The sequence below is a fragment of the Plectropomus leopardus genome, chromosome 11 (assembly GCF_008729295.1).
Source record: "Plectropomus leopardus isolate mb chromosome 11, YSFRI_Pleo_2.0, whole genome shotgun sequence".
NCBI classification, from domain to species: Eukaryota; Metazoa; Chordata; class Actinopteri; order Perciformes; family Serranidae; genus Plectropomus; species Plectropomus leopardus.
The window spans coordinates 24,240,354-24,265,337 of NC_056473.1; the positions used below are offsets into that span (position 1 = coordinate 24,240,354).

Below are 24,984 nucleotides of genomic sequence, written 5' to 3' on the forward strand. Positions count from 1 at the left end.
AACTGTCCCTAATTTAAAGGTTCTGTATACGACAGTCAGAGCATGAATATAGCCACACAAAAAAAAATGTCATGTAAGGATAAAGGCAGTATTGGCATCCTGGGCAGAATATAAAGTCACACTGCCTATGTGTGTGTTGTAATCTGAGCTACTCTGTTGTGGTAGATGGGCTGCCTGGGCATGCATGTCAGTGTGTATGAATCCTTGTGTGTGTATCCTGCCGGCTAACTAATCGCCACCAGTCTGCAATGCATAAATACAGCAGTTATGGGCACCAGTGATAATGGCAACAGTATTGTCACAGAAGCATAGCGTCCACCCTCTGGCAGGAACCCCCAAAGCTGAAAAATGGAGCGCTAAAAACTGCAGTTCCTCAAATGGCCACTTGAGGCTCACTCCAATAAAAAGTAATCCTTATAAACCTCCATATTGAAATGCCCAACTTTACTCAAATTTTAAAAGCCTGGTACAAAAAACTGTTTTGATCTTGATAGCTAATTTTGTGACAATTGTACATGGTGTACATTTTCATATTACTCACCCATCCACATTTTCATAAGGCTTAAAGTTGCGCATATTTAAGGGCAGGGCCATTTAAGCGAAAGGATGTCTGTGAGGTATCGCTACAGTCTGTGAGTAAGGTACACCTCTCGCTCTTCACAACTCCATCCTCTCATCAAAATATGGTCACTTCTGGCTCCAAAAAAACCAAGATGGTGGCAGCAGAAATGCCAAACTCAAAGCTTCAAAGTAACAGTCCACAAACCAATAGGTGGCGTTATAGTGATTACATTCATTATTTTATACAGCCTATCGTACCTCCCACCCGATGCTGTTGGTACCGTCAGCTACTTATCCCCAACTCAGTCACCTCCATGTTGACAGCCATGTGCAGACAATCCTAGCTGAATCAAATTTATGCTCAGAATGTAGCACACAGAGACACTAAACCGTATTTTATTTAGTTCTATTCTCCCCTATTTTGTCATTAGAAGCACATTAGTTAAGTCAAGATATGTTTGCTGTGTTTTCTTAGCTGCTGATCATTTGGGTGTAATACAATGTAATGTGAAAACAGTACTTTCTGGCAATGCAGCATGAATGAGACAACAGAGACTGCAAAACCCTTATCTTAAAACAAAGGTTGGGGTCATGATAGGCCCACACAATAATGTTCCAGTGGATCAAACACGCGCTTATTTGCACTCACAGTTCCTGCACTGCACTAATGGATGGCGGGCAAGACAGAAAGCTTTATCTCCGTTTGCTTTTGTCCCCCATAATTTATTCAGCAGGGTCTGTCCTCTGTGTTGTGTGTATGTGTCTTTGTGTGTACAGGCTACATGTGTGTGTTTGTGAGGCGTTATGGCTTTGAATGTCCCCTCATCCCTGGGGAATGAGCTCTTCCGACTTATAGTAGCATACTGTACAGCTCCTCTTGTTAGATAGAGGTTCTCAAAGGCACTAAAATATCAGCATCAGCAGAGAGTGCTGAGGAAGTGGTTGAAAGGAAAACTAACAAGATGACTCAATGATTATTTAGAAACAGTAAAGAGAATTTTGAATTAGATGTACTCTATCCTGGGGGTTTAAAAAAATGCAATTTTTGGTAGTTGAGTCGATACATCATAATCTTTCCAAAACAGTGCATTATTCATGGGCTGTATTCCATGGAGCCCATGAAATGGAGTAGCCAGGAATGGTATCACTGTAAATCTGTTTTTAAAGTATTCTTACACTTGTGTGCCTCTTGTATTTTCAGGGACAGCTATACGGTGGATTGGAAGTTAACATGAGGATGACCACAACCCCTTGGAACTGTGATTGAACTGGCAGGTAGGAACTGAATTAGAAAAAGACATGAGCTTAACTGTATGACATGTGGACAGTTGATCTAATGCTTCAAGAGAAAAAGAGAGATACAAAAAAAATGTATTATGTCATGTCAGACTATTATGTGATCAATCTCTCATCAATCTCTACTTAAGATGTACAAATAACATAGTTCCTTTCAAACCTTTGATTACATAACATTCAGTCATTTTCAAAAAAGCTGCAGAGAGGGACTTAAATGTGGATACACCTGGCTTTTTTCCACTCTCTTCTGGTGGATTGGATACTATAACTCACCAGCCTGTTTCACTGTCTTCTGCCCCGTGGATGCTGGGATTAGCTTCCAGCCCCCTGTGATCATAAAAAGGATTAAGTGGAGAAAGAAAAATGAATGGCTGAATGAATGAACTGCACACTTTTTCTATTTTCTCAACCAGTTTATTAAGCTATTTTATCACTGAGCCATTGAATACTTTCCAAGTTACGTTATGTTTACCAACTGTTAAAGTTTTGTAAACATCAGGGCTGTACCTGACTCAGAATTATGCCTGTCAAATCAGATGTGGCTGTATAATACAAATATTCCATAATCCATTATGTTTTCCATACAAAGTTTTAGAGTTTGAATGGGCTCCATTGGACGTTCAGTGCGACAGCGGCATTCATGAAATATAGCAAACAATCTACCAGTGCCAACGACAGGCCATATATGTGCAAGAACATTTTTTGCATTTTTTTCTGTAAATACACCACTTCTAAGCAGGTCTGTCCTTTCTCCTCCACTGTGCCCCTACCTGCATGTCCACACATCCACAGCTGTCTGTACCAAAGATTAGCATCAAAGTCAAGAGCACTTACTCCGCAGCAAAATCTGTGAACCAAAACCTGAGGAACACTGCACAGAAAAAAATAAAAAATAACAACTGCTCGACTTGAAGCAATGTCAGTCGACTGAGGATCTTCTGCGGATGATTTAAATCTCTGACTTTCAAGGGGCAATCCTTGGAGATGTCTTCTCAGAAGTTCAAGGATGTTGTTAATAAGTAATTGGGCTTTACATTAAAGGTCCAGTCTGTAGGATTTGAGGGGCATCTGTTGGCAGAAATGGTGTATAATATTCATAACTATGTTTTCATTGGTTTGTTTTTTGTTTGTTTGATTTTCTTTTTTTTTGTTTGTTTGTTCCCATAAGCTTAGAATGAGCTGTTTATATCTACATATGGAGGGGTCCTCTTCACTTCACTTCTGCAATCTTCTGCCTAGATACGACTAAATCCTACACACTGGACCTTTAAGATGGAAACACTTCTTCTTGTTCTTCCAGCAACACCTTGCAAATCTATATGATTGAAACATTTTGTTCAATCCATAAAAAAAGAAGAATTTGTAAACCTGCTTGGTATTTAGAAGGTTGTCTAGGATAACTATTATTTTGGAAAATGTGGACATTATGAGGGAACAACATTTTGGCCATAGAGTGCAGTGGATCCTTTAAAATATCACAACTTTCTTTGGCTGTTTTATGATCATGTCAAGCAGTTATTGAAAATAATGACTCCCACAAGATGGGTAAACCATACCATTACACATTCAAAATCACAACTAACAGGACGAAATGGTATTGTGTGTATATTGTGGGTATCCTTGGAATTTTCCAAATGTAAACCCATTTAGCTGAAGGAACAACAATCATCATCTATTATAGACTTTATTATTGCTCTTTATGTGTTTTTATCCAGTAGCCTTGGACACAAACTCGTTTAGAAAGGCAAGACTGCTGTGCAGAAACTGTTTTTCATCCACGGCCAGAATACTGACAAACACTGTGTATAGTAGCATTGTGAGAAACAGTAGAACAAAATATTTAACTAAAGTCTGTGCCCCACTTGTGTAGATTATTTAGTGAGGAAGTTGCTTTGCTTTTTTTAAAATAGATAGATAGATAGCTAGATAGATAGATAAATTGACAGAGCGATAGATGGATAGATGGATAAATAGATGGATAGATAGAGAAAAGAAAAAGAGAGAGAGAATGGTGATTTTTTGTTTAAACAATGCTGTGGTTAGTGTGTGGTAAGGTTTTGGCATAAAAAAATACGGTTAGGAGAGGATCATGTTTTGGCCTGAAATACTTTTGGTGCACATTTCCAGCAGGGAAAATATAGATGTCTTGATAAAAAACAACAGCTTTTTGTGGTACTGTATCGCTGACAAGCGCTACAAAATACCCACATTTGGTGCCTAAAACACAAGTGGTTTGCAACAAAATATCCACAATTGGAACCAAAAAGCCAATACAAACACAGCAATGACTCACTAACACACAACTAATTTTTTTGTGGTCCCATATAGTGGTCTAGCCAACATGGCACACCATCCCCCATCCCCTTCACATGACAGTGACAGCTCATGTATTATGTCCCTTGAGGAACGTTAATATAATTTGTATGAAATGTGCAAATGTAATGTTTTCATGGTATGCAGAAATGTATTGCCAACATTTTCTTCTGTGACTGAGCTGTTTCAGAACAAGAAATTAATCGCTTTTTTTTTTTTATTTCTGCCTGTGAGATTTAAAATGCCAGATGAATACCTGCTCTGTTTCTGAAGGATTGCAGTGTTCAGAAATTACACTGATTGATAGACAAAGACAGATATAGATTCATAGTCTTTACCCAATCCCAGCACGGCACTGAATGAGAAATGACACGTGGCTGCTTTGATGCATGAGTAGGTCTGTGGAGAAAATGGAAAGAAAGTACGACATAAAGTTACTGGAGTGGAAAAATAAGAACTTTATGACTCTCAGCAGTGTTTCTGTGCTGGTACCTCAGCTCACACTGTAAAAAGTCTATTTTCACTAGGCATTTCACCTTTGTGTTAGGCCTTTTTTCCTCTCAAAGAGATGCTTTTGGACTTCACACAGAAATACGCCTCTGGTGTGAACAGCCCTGCTGCAACTCATGCATGTAACTTCCACTACACTGTCTGCTCTACTTTTGGTGTGAACTACTGTCACAGTGTCAGGGAGCTTTTACTTGCAACCACTGTTCCTCTAGGCTGATGATGCTGTTTGTCTGTGTTGGCCATATGTTTTCTTAATTTTTGCGTCTATTTTCCCAGCCAGAGTAGAACGTTGTGGAGTGTTTTGTCTTGTTTTTTTACAGCCGTTGCAGAAGCAAATCAGGCACTGACAATGTGGCCTCTTTGATAGTCTGTTAGTTTAGTCGTGTTGCTTTGGAAACTCACATATGAAAGTGATGATTGTCAGACCTCTTTAAAATCTAAATGACGTTCATCTTATTTGATATTACTCGCATGAAGAGTTCCTTTTGTGATTCACTTACTTCAAAGCTCCTTTTTATGTGGTATTTCTCTTATTTTATCCACCCTTTATATCCTGTTGGGGCTGAAGATTGTGTTTCTTCATGAAAATGATTTTGAATTGGTGCAGTGATATCAATAATTGGGGCATACGTGTCCCCAATTGTGTATTCACATGTGGTAATGTGTTATGGACTGAAAAACATGATAATTAGTCCTGCTTCATCACAAGACTATCACAGCTCTTACTTTACAGCATGGTTCCCCACAGAGTCCTTCTTTGTTTTCTGACTCAGAGTTTCATTGTTCATCCCTTTAAGCTCGGCATCATTCAATTAGAAAATAATTTCTTTGTAATGTAATATCCTTTGTTTCTTTGCAGCTGCAGAAAGTTATAATGCCATTAAGTAAAATGAGCATCACTCTCCCTTCTCTCCCCTAAGCACTCTGTGTATTTGCCTTTGAAATGTAAGTAAGTGAATGAGTGAGTGAGATAGAAAGGGGTTAAAAGATAGGATGTGATACAGTGAGGACTTGTCCATTTAATTAGTTTAAATTTTCCTTAATTTTCCTTTAATTGATTTTATTAAGCACATAAACAGTAATATTATGAACAAAGACCTAAATAGTTTCTATTCAAATGTTTTGTTTTTTTTCTTCTTTTTCCCCCATAACAACCAGAAACACTGTCTTCTGCTGGTTGGGGGGACACAGATCCTCCTGTGTTTTTAATGTGTGTGTGTGTGTGTGTGTGTGTGTGTGTGTGTGTGTGTGCGTGCGTGCGTGCGTGCGTGCGTGCGTGCGTGCGTGTGTGTGTGAGTGCATGGGTGTATGGGTGCGTGCATGCGAATACAAAGCCAATTGTTGTAAAGAGAGAATATAAATATCATGTAGGACATAGGATCAGATACAGTGAGGACTGTTCATTTAATCAGGTGATCTTTTCATTAATATCCTGTTAAGTATAAAAAACAAATACACAAATACAAAAAAGATAATTCAGTGAACATAAAGGTGGCACATAGAGGTCATAGAAATATGAAATAGTTTTTTTAGACACTGTCTTTTTTCCTTTCCCCTCTTATCCTGTTACTAAGTCCAAATTCTGTAAGCACGAAAAAAGACATGTTAGTCAGCAGCGTCATCCTGTAGAAACAAAAAAGAGAGATCTGGAAATTCAGAAGCTCCAAGATGCCAAAAATAATTGTATTGTCTGTTCTGTCTTGTGTGTATCTAATCAATAAGACAAACAAAAATGGTGTTATTGTGAAATAAATAAGGGCTCCAAATAGTTAATTGTTATGTTCATTTTTTATACAAATCCTGTTATAAAAAAAACTATAGGAGTACAGCTGTCGATCACCTGATAATGAACACAATCTATTCATTGCCATTTTAGTAACACACATACCCACAAAAGCACACAAACACATTCCAAACCTGGAAATCATCTTTTATGTATTGCTTATATTATTAAATAATAATTAGATAATAATCTACCTCCTCTTGTTTATTGTAATGACGTGTTTCCAAACCACCAGAGGTCCCCAACTCTCATTGTTACCATTATAACAATTATCATTGTTGTCACATTTATGGCTTTTCATGCTGTCAATTAGATAACCTTCTCTTAGCTGCTGGCCTTCAGTCTAACTGATGTTACTGGCATACTGACACATCAGTCAAGGAGACATTACAAGCTACTGTCCTTGAACATGTCAACACAGAACAGATGCTAAAATCAGTTCATGTTTAGAGAGGGAGAACTGTGTCATGTTTGTCAAGTTCCAATGGCAGTCCAAAAGGATTATAAGTTTTACAGAACTTAAACTCGAAGCCTAATGAATTAATTCACACATTCAATAACAGATTCTTAATTTTATTTCATTTCCCGGCACAGTAGCCTCTGGTTTTGCCTCAGGTTTGTAGATAACGTCTGTGTGCTGAGAGCGAGATACCCTCTTATCTCAAATGTTCTCTCAAGCCCCAAACTCAATCACAGGGAGACAGCGCTGCCTGGATGTCCGGGTTCACAGCCTCAGGATGACCTCTGTGCGACAGTCAGATTCGAAGTGATGCATGCTAACCCTGACCTCAACCGGACACCAGAGTGACAGCAGTAGACTCCTTCATTCTAGCCCACATCCTTGAAGAGCAGTTAGCAACCATTTTCTGCCCACAGCCTCTCTAAAATGCTCACAGGGGATGAAGAATGATTTTATCAATACCTCTTGTCACCTGCAAGCTCCCACCACCGACATGCTCCTCACTCTGAAACAAGGAGACTGCCACATAGGCAGCTTGTAAAGATTTCCACATGCTAAAAGAATATACCAAGCACATTCCCTCATAGATACACATAGTCTGTTGAAAATCCATGCAGCGGGTAAATGTTTTTTTTTGTTTTCTTCATGAATAATGGGAGTCGAAATATTGAGCAAGGAGTACTCAAGTAGCTTAAAATGAAAATCATTTTTATCAGATATCATAGTTATCTCCATGGTTGTTTTTAATGACTACAGTTAGACCTTGGCTATACCGTGTGGATGCTTCTGTGGTTACTTGACCCACGTATGTGAACATTTGCATTTGAGTATTCTAACTCATGCATGTATATACTTGTGTTTTTGTGTACCAGCTCATGCAAATACACTTGTGTACGAACATATGTTTTCAAGGCCAGCGGACCTAAACAAGCTCCTGGTCATGATACTGTCCAAAGAGGCCAACTGAAGTTACTGCAGCTCATTTGTCAGGAAAATGTGTCGCTTTCTCTGGTGGACGGGAAGTCCAATTCCTCTGTGTCTTTGTAGAAGTGGCCCACAACTGAATAGCAAGTGTGGTGCCCTGCAGTAATGATACATGGTGCTCATCATGCTCTGTTGACACACCATTCTCTCGAGCATCTACTGGGACATTGACTCATAAGTAAAGTATCATCACCAATGATAGCTTCATTCAAAAATAGAGAAAGATGTGTCATTGTAAACAGTAAGATACTGTATGTTTGCATAATGAAGTACTGGGGGAACTTGTAGAGACAGAGAGTGACAGGTAGAGGCAACAAAAAGGTTCTTACTCCCAACCCAAACTTGTGGAGCAAATTATTTAAAAATTTCTGTTTCAGAATTTGAAACAAATGGTGTTCCAGTATGCCACTTATACAGGTTTAATGTAGGTGACACTGGGTCTATTAGTTAAAGGGGAAGACTACCCAAATTAATAGGGGAGTAAATCACCAGTTTCATCACCATATGATATTATATCAATTTTTTTCGACAACGATACTATATCTGCCAATATCAAAAAGTCTGCCATGATATGATTTCAATTTGATTCAAGTCACTTTCACATGCCCATTTTACATAATTGGTTACAGAAGAGGGTGCCACCACTTTCTTCTTTGCTTCTGGCCAAATATAAATAAATAAATAAAATAACATAAATAATTATAATAATCGTAAGCGGTTACATGCAGTTAAGTTTACTTATATTGACTCAACTACCACAGCACATGAGATAAGTTAACCTTTAGGGGTTTCTGCAACAAAGCCTATTTTTGAAAGAAATGTTTTTGTAATGTAATGTTTTTTGGTACTGTCTTAAATCATAGGAATAACATGTATGAATTTTGAAAATGGACATGGAAATGGTCCCTTTCAAAATGTGGAAATGAACAACATTTACATATTCATAGATTCTGTGTTCTTCAATGAGGAAGAACCAGTAGAATTAAATATTTTTAAAGAGGTAATTTGTGGAGGAAAAAACACTGAAGACACAAATTATTATTCCTAGCAGAGTATTTTTTATGTCTCAAAACATGTCTTGGGGGGATCTTTAATTAATTTAATGGATCCCATTTCTTAGATTGGGTTTAACAAAAAACATTTCAGCTTCCCAGCTTCCCGCAACCTTGAACCATAGCCTCTCTGTCTCCATTGTCAGAGCTTGCAAAAGATGTTTTCCCTTTGTTATGATGAAAACAACAAACACAGGAATACAAATAGAAGTTGTTTTTTTTTTTACAAATAAAAGTTGGCCCTTCCTATTGTATGTGACCTTTGCCTCCACTAATAATGGGTCTCAGTATTACTGACAGTTGCAAATAGTATTGCAGAAATGTTTTCAGGTTGAGAGATACAACATTTTTGGTTACTGAGTGATGCTGAAATTAGTCCCTACTCTCATTTGTCTCTGAATGATTTATGGATTTGTGTTTCCAACCCCTAAGAAACAAATAAGTTAATTTAAGGTTTTTAAATGAACACAGTCCAATAAACAGTTGGATAAACACAGCAGTTTGTAGAAAATGAGCTTATTGTCTGAGTACAGTGATAATTAAAAGTCAGCCTATGCCAGCCTACTGCTGGCCAAATGGTTAAAACACATAACATAGAACTGCAACATTTTCACTTCGATTCTGACCGTTGACCTTTATTCCTATCTCTATATGTATTTAATTAAGATGTGAAAATAAAGGCAATGTGGAAAAAACAGCTTATCCTGTTGTCACATCCTGACCCTACATTATTTACAGGCAGACTAGCTGAGACAGAATACTTACTTGTAATTGACATTACAGTGGCTCATTAGAAGAGCTTGCGGCTTGTTTTTCTTCCTTTTTCTTCCTTCATTCTATAAGTTCCCAATCAGAACTGTATGCCAATGTTAATGAGTTTGCAAGAACATGTTCTGACTCTTGCACAGTCACACAAAACTCAAAGTGTAAACTGAGAGGAAGCAAATATCAGAAAGCGAATCAGGAGGTAGACTTAGAAATACAAAGTGTGTGGACTGGATACGATATTGTTACAAGAGGACCAAGGAGTTCATTAAGACGCTGGAGAAAATTCACATACATTAACACATTTTGGATTAGTACTTGTTACAGTGACTTCACCTAACAGGTAGACAGATGAATTATGCTGCTTCATTTTTACAGTAACTTCCTAATAAATTTCCATCCTCGGATTGGCAGGTTAAATCGCTGTTTGTTAGATGAATTGAAATCATTTCACCATCTTGTTATGGTTGAGACAGACAAGCTGTGAGTGGAAGCATGTCAGGCTGTGGGCAGGGGAGCAGCTGTCAGTTTGTCTCACTTGGCTAGTTAGCACCAATTCAAAGTACTCGGCTTGTCTGTTTCACTTGGCTGGTTAAAACAAAAGACTCAGCTACAGTATGACCATCTTATTTTTTTTGTCTCTTGACAATCCAGAACATGTTATTTTATGGTGGCTCAAAATCAGTGCATTGATCTGTATCTGCTATGGAGAGGAAGGATACAGCTGTACTTTATTCATACATAGCCAAACATTATGGGATTTCAGTGTTAGTTTACATACATTATCTAATGCCATATACAACAAAAGATTTTATGGACTGCAATAATAATATTTTGAGTTTTATGGTAATGCCAATCAAGGCCACATTCATTCATTTAACACTGAGGGGGATCATTTTCGATTGAACACTTTCATGACCCAACATTCTACAGGAGATCGAGGAAAATTTCCCCAAAGAGAAATTTTTTGAAACAAAAATCTTAAAAAAGGGGTTCTTAAGGTTTTAATGACAGTTCATTTTGGGGAGCAAGCATATGATTGGCTCTTTTTTGGCATACTATGCTAAGAATTTTGAAAAATAACTTCTAATGACATGCTATACTACAGTATTTTGACTAACAATATTAAGATTCTTTTAATGAATTTTTTTGAGATGCTATACACATTGACATACTATACTATTTTTGTTACTTTATGACTTCAGCAGACATACTGTAAGTGACTTCTTCGTGATACTATGCTACTACTACTAAGACTTACTAATGTTTTTTTTTTATGACATGAAATGCTATTACTGTTTATAATATAATATAATATGGTTACGGAATTCTGTACTGTGACTTTTTAAATTACTCTTTATGACATTATTCGCAATATTTTTTGTGACTTAATTTTAGGACATTTTTAAAAAGTTTTTTTTTTATTCTATACTGAGATTATTTATTTCTTTTCATTGCATGACATATATATTTACTGCTTCTTGACATGTTAGACTATGATGTTCTGCTTAATTTTGGTTACATACCATGCAATTACTTTTTTTACATACTACGATACATTTTTTGCAACTTTTTTTGACATATTATGTCTTTTCTGACTGTTTTTGACATACTGTTTGCAGGTCCAGTGCTTTGTCCTTAGAGGGGTGGGGAGGAGGTTCGGATAAGAAGGGTGGTGGTTACAAGAGGGAGTATACCACATAGTATAGTACTATATGTTGAAAAATGTAGAAATATGACATGGAAAAAAGGGCTGGAGATAACATGTTATAGCTTGTATAGATGCGTCAATCTATAGCATGTCGAAGAAAAGGCCAAAAACATCATGAGATAGCATGTCGAAAAAATTGCCAAAAACTACTTAGTATAGTATACTGAAAAATCTCAAACTTTGTCGTGTCCAAAAAATGGTTGACAACCGGATACCATAGTAGGCAAAAAATCTAAAATTTTGACATGTCCTAAAAATGGCTCAAAACCTCTTATTATATCTCGTAGAGATGTGCCATAGTATAGCATGTTGAAAAAAACGGCCAAAAAAGGCCCAAAACGTCATAATACAGCATGTCAAAAAAATGGCGAAAGAAACGCATAGTATAGTAAGGCAAAAAATCTCAAATTTTGACATGTCCTAAAAGTGGCTCAAAACCTCTTATTATATCTCGTAGAGACGTGCCATAGTATAGCATGTTGAAAAAAGGGCCAAAAACGGCTGAAAATTGTTCATTATATCTTCTTGAGACATATCATAGAAAAATGGCCATAACGAAAAAAATAAACAAAACAATATCATAGTCATAATAATAAAAATATGTTTTATTCATAGAGCACTTTATAATACTCAAGAACCCTTAACAAAAACAAAAACAGTCAATCAAAGTCAGTTGAACATACAATATAAATAAAAACAAGATCAGGAATAGCAAGACAGACAAACATGAAATGTGGATATATCAAATATTAAAAGTAGATTTATAAAGATGTGTCTTGAGGTGGGATTTGAAAGTGTTGATGTCAGTGCAGTCTCTGAGGGGTTTCCGGAGTGAGTTCCAGAGTGTGGTTTCAGCAGCAGTGAAGGCTCTGTTCCTCTAGGTCCAGTTCTTTCTCCTGAGAGGGGTGAGAGGAGGTTGATATATCAAGAGTAGCGGTTACAGGAGGGTTTATACAACATAGTATGATATGGTGAAAGCTGTGAAAATATGACAAGCAGAAAAAAGAGCTGAGGAAGACATATTATAGCTTGTAGAGACATGCCATAGTACAGCATTGCCAAAAATCTCATATTTTTATATATCCCAAAAATGGTTGAGAGAAACGCTATTATAACTCCTAGAGAAGCATCATAGTATACCATGTCAAAAAGAAGCCGAAAAATTCATAATGTAACACTTGGAAAAAATGGCCAAAAATCGCACAGTATAGTCAGGCAAAAAATATCAAATTCGGACATGTCCCAACAAAACCTGAAAAACTTTGTTTGTACCTCACAGAGACACGCCAAAGAATAACATGTTGAAAAAAGGGCCAAAAAAGGCCAAAAACATCATAATTTAGCGTGCTGAAAAAAATTGCCAAAAAACACATAGTATAGTAAGCCAAAATATCTCAAATTTTGACATGTCCCAAAAATGGCTGAAAAGGTTTTGTTATAGAGACACGCCATACTGTAGCATGTTGAAAAAAAAGGTAAAAACATCTGAAATTTTTACATGTCCTAAAAATGGCTGAAACCTCTTATTATATCTAGTAGAGAAGTGCTATGGTATAACAAGTTGAAAGAAGGGCCAAATAAGGCCCCAAACATCATAATTTCCTAGAGACGCGCTATAGTATAGCATATTGAAAACCGGGCCAAAAAAGGCCAAAAAATGTCATAATATAGCATGTTGAAAAAATCACCAAAAACCGCATAGTATAGTAAGGCAAAAAATCTCAAATTTTGACATGTCCCAAAAATAGCTGAAAATCTCTTATTATAGTTCCTAGAGATGCGCTATAGTATAGCATATTGAAAACCGGGCCAAAAAAGGCCAAAAATGTCATAATTCAGCATGTTGAGAAAATGGCCAAAAACCGCATAGTATAGTAAGGCAAATAATGTCAAATTTTGACATGTCCTAAAAATGGCTGAAAACCTCTTATTATAGCTCCTAGAGACGTGCCATAGTATAGCATGTTGAAGAAAGGGCCAACATAGGCTCAAAACGTCATGATTTAGCAAGTTGAGAAAATGGTCAAAAAACGCATAGTTTTGTAAGGCAAAAAACCTCAAATTTTGACATGTCCCAAAATGGCTGAAACCCTCTTTTTATACTTCCTAGAGGCGCACTATAGTATAGCATATTGAAAACTGGGCCAAAAAAGGCCAAAATGTCATAATATAGCTAGTTGAAAAAATCACCAAAAACCGCATAGTATAGTAAGGCAAATAATCTCAAATTTTTGCATGTCCTAAAAATGGCTGAAAACCTCTTATTATAGCTCCTAGAGACGCGCCATAGCATAGCATGTTGAAGAAACGGCCAAAAAAAGGCTCAAAACGTCATAATTTAGCATGTAGAGAAAATCACCAAAAACCGCATAGTATAGTAAGGCAAATAATGTCAAATTTTGACATGTCCTAAAAATGTCTCAAAACCTCTTATTATATCTCGTAGAGAAGTGCTATAGTATAACAAGTTGAAAGAAGGGCCAAAAAAGGCCCCAAACATCATAATTTAGCATGTTGAGAAAATAGTCAAAAAACGCATAGTATAGTAAGGCAAAAAATCTCAAATTTTGACATGTCCCAAAAATGGCTGAAAACCTCTTATTATAGTTCCTAGAGACGCGCTATAGTATAGCACATTGAAAACCGGGCCAAAAAGGCCAAAAAATGTAATAATATAGCTAGTTGAAAAAATCACCAAAAACTGCATAGTATAGTAAGGCAAATAATCTCAAATTTTGACATGTCCCAAAAATGGCTGAAAACCTCTTATTATAGCTCCTAGAGACGCGCCATAGAATAGCATGTTGAAGAAATGGCCAAAAAAAGGCTCAAAACGTCATAATTTCGCATGTAGAGAAAATGGCCAAAAACCGCATAGTATAGTAAGGCAAATAATGTCAAATTTTGACATGTCCTAAAAATGTCTCAAAACCTCTCATTATATCTTGTAGAGAAGTGCTATAGTATAACAAGTTGAAAGAAGGGCCAAATAAGGCCCCAAACATCATAATTTAGCATGTTGAGAAAATCACCAAAAATCGCATAGTATAGTAAGGCAAAAAATCTCAAATTTTGACATGTCCCAAAAATGGCTGAAAACCTCTTATTATAGTTCCTAGAGATGCGCTATAGTATAGCATATTGAAAACCGCCCAAAAAAGGCCAAAAATGTCATAATATAGCATGTTGAAAACATCACCAAAAACTGCATAGTATAGTAAGGCAAATAATCTCAAATTTTGACATGTCCTAAAAATGGCTGAAAACCTCTTATTATAGCTCCTAGAGACCATCATAGCATAGCATGTCGAAGAAAGGGCCAAAAAAAGGCTCAAAACGTCATAATTTAGCATGTAGAGAAAATCACCAAATACCGCATAGTATAGTAAGGCAAATAATGTCAAATTTTGACATTTCCTAAAATTGTCTCAAAACCTCTTATTATATCTCGTAGAGAAGTGCTATAGTATAACAAGTTGAAAGAAGGGCCAAAAAAGGCCCCAAACATCATAATTTAGCATGTTGAGAAAATAGTCAAAAAACGCATAGTATAGTAAGGCAAAAAATCTCAAATTTTGACATGTCCCAAAAATGGCTAAAAACCTCTTATTATAGTTCCTAGAGATGCACTATAGTATAGCATATTGAAAACCGGGCCAAAAAAGGCCAAAAAATGTCATAATATAGCTAGTTGAAAAAATCACCAAAAACCACATAGTATAGTAAGGCAAAAAATCTCAAATTTTAAAATGTCTTGAAAATGGCTGAAAACCTCTTATTATAGCTCCTAGAGACGTGCCATAGCATAGCATGTTGAAGAAAGGGCCAACAAAGGCTCAAAACGTCATGATTTAGCAAGTCGAGAAAATGGTCAAAAAACGCATAGTATAGTAAGGCAAAAAACCTCAAATTTTGACATGTCCCAAAATGGCTGAAACCCTCTTATTATAGTTCCTGGAGACGCACTATAGTATAGCATATTGAAAACTGGACCAAAAAAGGCCAAAAATGTCATAATATAGCATGTTGAAAAAATCACCAAAAAGCGCATAGTATAGTAAGGCAAATAATCTCAAATTTTTGCATGTCCTAAAAATGGCTGAAAACCTCTTGTTATAACTACTCGAGATGCGCCATAGAATAGCATGTTGAAGAAACGGCCAAAAAAGGCTCAAAACATCATAATTTAGCATGTAGAGAAAATGGCCAAAAACCGCATAGTATAGTAAGGCAAATAATCTCAAATTTTAAAATGTCTTGAAAATGGCTGAAAACCTCTTATTATATCTCATAGAGAAGTGCTATAGTATAACAAGTTGAAAGAAGGGCCAAATAAGGCCCCAAACATCATAATTTAGCATGTTGAGAAAATCACCAAAAATCGCATAGTATAGTAAGGCAAAAAATCTCCCACAGTCCAAAGATATGCAGCTCAGGTTAATTGGTGACTCTAAATTGCCCTTAGGTGTGACTGTGAGTGTGTATGGTTGTTCGTCTATATGTGTCGGCCCTGTGATAGTCTGGCGAACTGTCCAGGGTGTCCCCCCAAAATGGCCCAAGTCATCAAGCATTTTTCCAAAATTTTGTAAAAAAAAAAAAAGTCACAGCAAAGCATTTGCTCCAAAACAGCATAAAAGTTATAAAACAATTAATTGTGTAGTATGATATCCAAATATCACAAATGTCATGGTATAGCATGTTGTCTAAAAGTAGCAGAAAAAGTCATCCAAACTAGCAATTAAAAGTCGTAGTTTACCATGTTGACCAGTAACTTTTTAAAGCCATAGTATAAAATGCATAGAATATATAGTTTGTCTCTGCAGGTAAAAGAAGTCATTGAGTGGCCAGTAGCTCACCTGGTAGAGCGGGCTGTGTGTCCTTGTAGCCGCTGGTTTAACTCTGACCTGTGGCCCTTTGCTGCTTGTCATCCTCTCTCTCTCCTTCCCCCTTTCACGCTTCAGCTTTCCTATTATAATAAAGTAAATGAGAATAGGAGGTTATCTACAGATGAAACATTTAATTCTTTATTAATAGTTTGTGTGTATGTGAAAAGAGTTTTACATATGCGTTTTGGTGAGAAACACGTGTTAGCCCCACATGGCATGCCTGTTGCTTTCAATTGTGTATTAATCACTGAAATCCACCTAAAAAAGTATAAGATATGTGGTTGGGTGTGTGCTGTAGGAGGTAATTGAAATGAATTGCTTAAGGACAACTGGACAATATGTTGTAGGCTTTACATTAAATTATTATGAAGTATCACAGAGAAAAAATAATGAAAGACCAGTAAACAAAAGAAAAGGAGAATTGTAAATACAGAAAAAAACAGAGAAACAACACTCCTATATTTACCTTTAGCTGTTAGTGAAGACGAATAATCAGTTACATTTATGCATAATCGTGATATCTCCAATTAGATTAGAGGGTGGTGAAAATGTGTCATCTAGAAGACAGAACAATGATTTAATAAAATATATTAAATTACAAATGTAGAGGCAAAGCACGAGTCATACTGAGTGACATGCTGCCTTTTAGTTTCAAAGTATTAACACGACTGTCTCAGCAAATATACAGCAGTCTCCGACACTGGCTCAAGGGGAGGATGTTGTGTCCTGTTGTCACCCCAGTGAAATCCTAACACACTGGGAATGATAAACAGTGACAAAACACTGTATGCAAAACATGAGTGAATATGAGCAAAAATAGCACCATATGATAACAATCTTCATCTAATCTATGCTTGCACTAGTCATGGTATCTTGTGCATGTTGCTGTGAGCCTGGAGAGAAGAAAAGAGGAGAAGATTGTGATGCATGTGGTGGGTATCCCTCCCACACTGGAATCCATAAAGGATTCTGGTTTATATTTGGAGCTGTTGCAAGATTGCTGGCATTATCAAGAAGTGACCTGATTTAATTTTTATCTCATTAATCTCTCTCTCTCTTTCTCTCTCTAGCGTACACGCCAACCTCCCTCTTTCACACACTATCTCTCACTCGTCAGTCTCTCATCATTCTTCCCCCTCCATCCCATGCAGTGTGAAAGCTAAATCTTCTGTCTGTCACTCCTCACTAAAAAGTTCATCATCAGCGGGCACTCAAGCATTAAGTGAGTGAAGAAAGCCCTAGGTCGAGTCCCCTCTCACTTTCCTCACCTTTCAAATGACGCTATGACTGTGTTTGTGAAGACTAAAGACAGGAAGTGTTTATTGAGCACAGACAGAGAGCAGAAGAAAAACACTCAGTGCCTTTTTTTGCCAAGCAGTGGCGTCACCAAACCTATTTTAGGGGGCTTTAGCCCCACTAGAATTTCCTGTAGCCCTGCTAAATAATTCATTCAGCCTTTTCTGGCTGATTTATAATGCAAAAATAAGATTCAGACTCCAAAATTACTGTACTCATGAAAAGGTCTGGGAGTAGGAAGGGGAAACTGCTGTGCAGCACAGTATGTGCACTGGTGAAACCAGCGACAGAATTCTAGCTGTGCATTCAGCGAAAAAAAAAAAAAGAATAGTATGATGAAACATGGGACTTACACAAGCATAACATGCATTTAGGATATAAAGTGTAGATGCCTTATCCATGATTTCCTGTCAGGATCAATAAAGTATCTATCTATCTATCTATCTATGCTTACAATTTAATTCTTATAAACTGCTGCTTGTGTACTATATTAACTTTTACCAAAAGGAAGGCTTTGACGTTTATAATAATCTTGCATTTCATTATACATTAAGTGAGCAACATAAATTATGTCATACATGTAAATACTTTTGGTTGTTTTTTATGCTCATAACACAAGTATACCTCCCTTAAATCCAAGACATATTGATGTTTGCAGGAAGATGTTTACTAGTGTTTAAGCTGTTGAATTTAGCAACCAGGTGACTAATGACATGTCAGAGAAAGTTTTGGGAAAGTCTTATTTTTTGATGGTCAGTGGTCAATAAAGTGAGCTTCTCCATGCTATGATGTACTTATGTCGCATTGACATTAAAACCTGTGTTAAGAGTGTCCTAATTAAGACAATGTATAAGGATCATATGAGTTGACATGCAAGATGCAATGCTTTTTTGTCCTCTATGTGGCTAAACAGCTGTATAAAGCCATTAACAGAGTGTCTCTGTATAGCTGGCTTCAGTGTGAATTGTTTCTGTTTCATACACCAGAAATTAATTCAGAAATGTTGCAGATCTTGCTCTTCAATTGTCTGCAGTTCTTCTAATCTGGGTCATGCTTTAGTTCTCTCCACCAGACAAAGAGACAGCTGGCAGTTCATAATCTGTTAGGACAAAAGTTTGAAAATGCATTCTTTTCTTAATCTCATTTTCCTTATCTCTTTTCATCTAATTCCTTCACTGCACTACGTAAATCCAATTTTGCTGCTTTCATTGTTAGTGTGGGGACGCATTGTTTTGCTTTGTAAATCAACTTCATCTTTTCTGCTGCCATAATTTGGATTGCTGATTCATTGTTTATCTCTGTTCAAGGAATGATCTCCTGAAAAGGAGGATGAGTAAATAGTGGAATAAGATACAGGGATTCCTTATCCAAGGGATATTCACAAATTCAGACTGCGCAGCACATTTTTCTAGTCGGTGATGGTTGATGGAATTCTACCTCAAAATAAAAAAAAACAACATACTTGTCTGAACAATAAATGTGTCTGTGTGTGTTTACTGTTATTATAACTCACTTCTGAGGAGGTCAGCAGCAGGGGCAGAGCTAGATGCTGTAAGCATTTGGGTCTTAGCCCATTTACGGGGGGGCTGCTTGATTTTTCCCCATTTAATGCCGCTATATGCATTAATTTAAAGCCATTCATGATAGTTGAATGCCTAAAAATCAGCTGATTGCTGACGTTCAGTTGTTGCTCCCCATTGAGCTAGCCCTGAAGGACCGTCACCATGAGCCACTCTCCCACTGCTCTCTTTGCCCGGTTTTCCCAAGTTAATGCAGCAGCAATGGCAAACATCTAACTGGTTACAACAATCTCACACCAACAAAAGGGGCTGAGCGAATCAATAAGCTGCTCACAGCTCTACAATGAGGTCAGATTTCACCCGATTTCCACAGTCAAATTTGCAGATTGGGCAGACTCGCAAGTTGTTGTGGAATTCACAGGTTTGGCTGTATTTGCATTGAAAGTTGCAATCACAACATTGTGTATGGACTGACATAGTAAAATAATCTGACAGGTACAAGGATTATGGTATTTTAAAAAACTATAAGATTCAGGGGTTTTTCATAAAACTACTTTGGCTGGAGCCCCAGAAGACCTCCCTTCGAGCTCCCCCTCTGATCAGCAGAACATGCAAACAGAAACGCTGGATTGTATCATGGTCAGATGTTTAGTGTAAGGTTTTTAATTCCTCACAAATTTAAGCCGCCATAAAGGGATGTGATTTTTAGCATGGTGTGTGATCCCTGTCACATTTGCCTGGACCCCTGCATGGAAACATATTCTTTCTCCACCCGCAGGCTTTTGCTGCTTGGATTTTAAATTTTGTAATTGAAGAATTAATGGAGTCAGTAATCACGCAATTAATCAGTAGTTACAGTAATAGCCTGCTCGTTCTAAAGTGAAGAGCTTTCTTTTGCAGTTGCGGCTGTGAGTTGAATATACTGTAATACCACATGAACACTGTGTTCATGGAGTTGATTTATTGTATTCTGTTCAGAAATCAGCCGTTATGCTATTTCTGTTACACTGTTTTACTTATGTTTGTGTGTATGTGTGGGGGGTGTTTCAGCAGATCGTAACAGTCTCGCAGTGTTTCCAGTTCACCTTTGAGCTGCCCCGTGGTCATGCATGTCTTCATTTGCAGTATTTGAAAGAGCAAAGCTTAAAAGAAAAAAAAAGGGTGAAAAAAATTGATCTATTTCCAGCAACCCTTTCCTTTTCAAAATCTTACACACCATTTTTACATTTTTTAATTTGGCTAATTTGTGTCCTAACTCACAGCGTCAGTGACAATTGACTTAGTGGCAAAAAATAACATCAGTTCTTTCTGATGACCTTACTGAAATATGACAGCTGTTTCACTTCAAACACATCCCAAGGGAACCCTTCTTTTTAGAGCTCATATGATTTTTCTGTTTCTAGATTAAAACCAATTTGTGTGACAGTCAGACAGATTTACTGTAGCTATTTGTAGCTCAACAACACATAAGGCAGTGTTTATCACTGTCATTTCACTGCAGGTTGTAACTCCAGCACTTTTTGTGTGAAGTTAACATTTTTTCTTTCGTGTTCACATTGATTTTCTGAATGTGCTCCAGTTTCCTCCCACATTTAAAAACATTGAGGTCAGGTAGATTAGAGACTCTATAAATGTTTCTCTTTATCTGTGTTAGCTGTGTGACTCACTTCCGACCTGCCCAGAGTGTTTCCCTGTCGTTTACTTAGCAGAGGAAGAAAAAAATCCAGCTTTCTCTGACAATGATGAAAAATAATATGTAAGGCTGAATTCTGACAGCTATACGAAAAATGGGGCAAAGTGTTGTTGAGGCTGTCATACTACTCAAATAGTGATGATCTACAGTTGTCATGCTCATTGCAGGATCTACTGTAATTGCTGTATATGTGATAGTGAGCACTGCAGCTACAATCTAGTCTCTCACATATGATTCACAATATGATTCACCACTATTAACATCAGTAGGTGCCAATAAGTTCTAGTTTTTTTGTTTTATAAGTCATGTGAGGCATAGGCGTAGATTTCAGGAAAACATGAAAGTAGCAGAGGACTTTGACAAAATTAAAGACATCTACATCATAAATTGATGCAGAAAAGATGCATGTTGGGGCATAAAAAAAATCACCAGAATGCAGAAAATGAAATGTTTAGATGCTCAAAATGTTCTTGTGGAGGACCCCCAAACCTTGTTTTATATGTGTCCAAACGCCATTATTAAAATGAAACCTACGCCCCGGTGTCATACCAGAACACTGGAACTAATTATAATGTTAGTAGTATAACAAGTTATCTCTTTATTATCTATATTTCCACAAGAGGGCCAGATTTTGATATTTAATACTTAAATCTCGATAAATTTGTTCTAGAAACTAATTCTTCTTGGCTGTCTCTACATGACTGTCAGCCAAAAGAGAGATTGGCTGGGATTTGAATTCAATCAGAAGCACCATCTTAATAATTTAGATAAACTGTATGGTATGGTGTTCACTTAGCTGTGATTTATGACTAATAAAGGGTGTATTTATGAATTCAATTATTTTATCAGGGTCATTTTACATAAATGTATTCTTTCTGGTCACTTTCAAAACTCACAGTATAAATTCCAGTTTCAACTTTTTACTTTCCAGGTGAAAGTTTTTATTTCAAGCTGTGCTTCCTCAAGTTGCAGTGTTTCAGTTTTTTCTTTTTCTTTTTTTTTTTTTTTTTGCTGTCTTGTGTTTCTGCTTGTTATTTATACTGAATGAATGGCACCTTTTTTAACCATTGTTCCCTGTGCAACCATGAAAACTTTGAGGAATACTGGTTTTATCAAGTAGAAAACAGGAATATGGCATTAGCTGAATCAATTAAATAAACATCTGTCATTTAGTCACACTCCATAGCTGCCATAGCATCATCTCTCTTGCACACAGTAAGTCTTAATCAAAGAACATGTTGTTTGTATTTCGACAGTTTTCTCTGGTGTAATACATAAAGAGTTACACAAACAAATTCCCCGGTTCCATTTTGGCTTGCTTGTTTGACATTCGAGTCACATACGTGCCTTTGAGAAACTGTGAGTTGTAATCAGACGTTTCCAGATATCTCTACTCGATTGAACGACTGGTGGGTGGTGAGCTTCCTTATTATTTATGTCTCCCGAGTCTCAAATATAAATCACACAACACAGCAGTCATAGCTGCTTTTCTTTCCTCCCTTCCTCCTCCCGCAGAGATACAGCACAGAAGTTGGCGGCTTCATTGTTATTTTATTTTATGTGACTGAGCTGGAGAGTGCATGGAGGACAGTACGCCCAGAAACAAAGATGGATATAAGGTGCTCAATCAAGGTTGCAAGTTTGTGTGTGTGGGTGTGTGTATATGTGGGTATTGTGGCTGCAACAGATACACAAACCTGAGGGATATTTTTTGGTGAAATTTGTCAAATTTTCCTATCTTTTTTTTCACTGTTTTTCAGAGTATTTCAGAGCTCATTATTGGAAGGGAGAATCTCTGAATGATCAATTTTCTAATGTATCTCTTCTCTCTTCTGTGTCTCATTTCCCTCCAGTGAGCCAAAATCCTCATTCCAAAGAGTGGAAGACCAGTCAATGAATTATGAATGTTAAACAAGATGACCTCCTCTCAGCAGCAGCAGATGATGCGAGGTCCTAGGTGGAACCGGGCCTTGTCCGACCCTTTGTTTGTGCTGCTTCTGGCCCTCCAGCTGCTGGTGGTGGCAGGGCTGGTACGTGCTCAGACGTGCCCCTCTGTCTGCTCCTGTAGTAACCAGTTCAGCAAAGTCATCTGCACACGACGAGGCCTGCGGGATGTCCCTGACGGCATCTCAACCAACACGCGCTACCTGAATCTGCAAGAAAATCTCATCCAGGTCATAAAGGTGGACAGCTTCAAGCACCTGAGACATCTGGAGATCCTGCAGCTAAGCAAAAACCACATACGCAAAATTGAGCTTGGGGCCTTCAATGGACTGGCCAGCCTCAATACCTTGGAGCTTTTTGATAACCGCCTCACCACTATCCCAAACGGGGCTTTCGAATACCTGTCCAAACTAAAGGAGCTTTGGCTGAGGAATAATCCCATAGAGAGCATTCCCTCCTATGCTTTCAACAGAGTGCCCTCATTACGGCGGTTGGACCTTGGAGAGCTCAAACGGCTCTCCTACATATCTGAGGGGGCTTTTGAAGGGCTGAGCAATCTACGCTACTTAAATCTGGGAATGTGCAATCTGAAGGAAATTCCCAACCTTATTCCCCTGGTGAAGCTGGATGAACTGGAGATGTCGGGGAACCAGCTAACAGTCATCCGACCTGGCTCTTTTAAAGGGCTCATCCATTTGCAGAAGCTATGGATGATGCATGCCCAAATCCAGACCATAGAGAGGAACTCTTTTGACGACTTGCAGTCACTAGTGGAGCTCAATCTAGCCCATAACAACCTTACCCTCTTGCCCCATGATCTCTTCACTCCTTTGCATCACCTGGAGAGGGTGCACTTGCACCACAACCCGTGGAATTGTAACTGTGACATCCTGTGGCTAAGCTGGTGGCTAAAGGAGATGGTACCAGCAAACACCAGCTGCTGTGCCCGCTGCAGCTCACCAACCCACCACAAGGGACGATACATTGGCGAGCTGGACCAGAACTACTTTCACTGTTATGCTCCTGTTATTGTGGAGCCTCCCGCAGACCTAAATGTGACAGAGGGAAGTGCTGCAGAGTTGAAATGCAGAGCCAGCTCCTTGACCTCGGTAAGCTGGATTACACCCAATGGTTCCATCATGACACACGGTGCTTACAAGGTCAGAATCTCTGTGCTGAATGATGGCACTCTGAACTTCACTAATGTTACCATGCAGGACACAGGCACATACACATGTATGGTCAGTAATTCTGCAGGTAACACAACAGCATCTGCCACTCTCAATGTGTCCTCTACGGAGAACAGCAGCTTCAGCTACTTCACCACAGTGACTGTGGAAACCATAGAAACGCCGCATAATGAAGGCTTCACCACCGCCGTGCAACAGAAGGTGGGCCCCACCCCATCTGCTGGTACGTGGGAGTCTGTTTCACCCACGTCTACAACTACCACCACAGTCCGGACCCCGGTCTCCACCCGCGCAACAGAGAAGACTTACACAATCCCCGTCACGGAGCTAGGTGGGGAGGGCTCGCTGAACGGCTTGGACGAGGTAATGAAGACGACCAAGATCATCATTGGCTGCTTTGTTGCAATCACACTCATGGCAGCAGTTATGCTGATCATCTTCTACAAGATGCGCAAGCAGCACCACCAGCAGAACCACCACGCACCCACACGCACCATTGAGATCATCAATGTGGACGAGGACTGTGTAACAGGAGGCCCGGGCATGGAGGGCCACCTGACCCTGCCTCCTCTTGAGCACGAGCACCTCAACCACTATAACACCTACAAGACTGCATACAATCATGCCTCCACTATCAACTCCATACACAGCTCAGCGCACGAACCTTTGTTAATCCGGGCCAGCTCAAAAGACAATGTACAAGAGACCCAAATCTAATACTTTTTTTTCAAACTGAGACATTATAAAACTGATGGAATTACATAAAGACATTACTGACAGGACAGTACTGACAATTGGTTATGAGGACTGTGGCTCAAACATGGAGGAACAGACTCGTGTGTTTGGCAAATCAGTGGCTGGTGATGTTTATTCAATGACTTTGGGAATTAGGGTATGTCTACTGTTTCAAAAAGTGTCTTTACAAAACAGAAGTTATTTATTTAAGAAAAAACTATTGTGGTTAAATCAAGAAAAAACTGTATTCTGCAATTATTTTTTCAGCACTTAATTCATGTTTTT

General features: G+C 38.1%; 1 protein-coding gene across 1 annotated transcript; it reads left to right on the forward strand.

The window, feature by feature from the left end:
• The first annotated feature begins 1,812 nt into the window (after positions 1-1,812).
• On the forward strand, positions 1,813-24,695 carry lrrc4ca (leucine rich repeat containing 4C, genome duplicate a). Its single transcript, XM_042496502.1, has 2 exons — positions 1,813-1,836; positions 22,684-24,695. Exon 2 carries the CDS (start codon positions 22,735-22,737, stop codon positions 24,679-24,681), a length of 1,947 nt encoding a protein of 648 aa, XP_042352436.1. The 5' UTR covers positions 1,813-1,836; positions 22,684-22,734; the 3' UTR covers positions 24,682-24,695.
• Positions 24,696-24,984: the final 289 nt, after the last annotated feature.

Coding starts and splice junctions, on each gene's coding strand:
- lrrc4ca (XM_042496502.1), top strand. CDS start 22,735: ATGTTAAACAAGATGACCTCCTCTCAGCAGCAGCAGATGATGCGAGGT.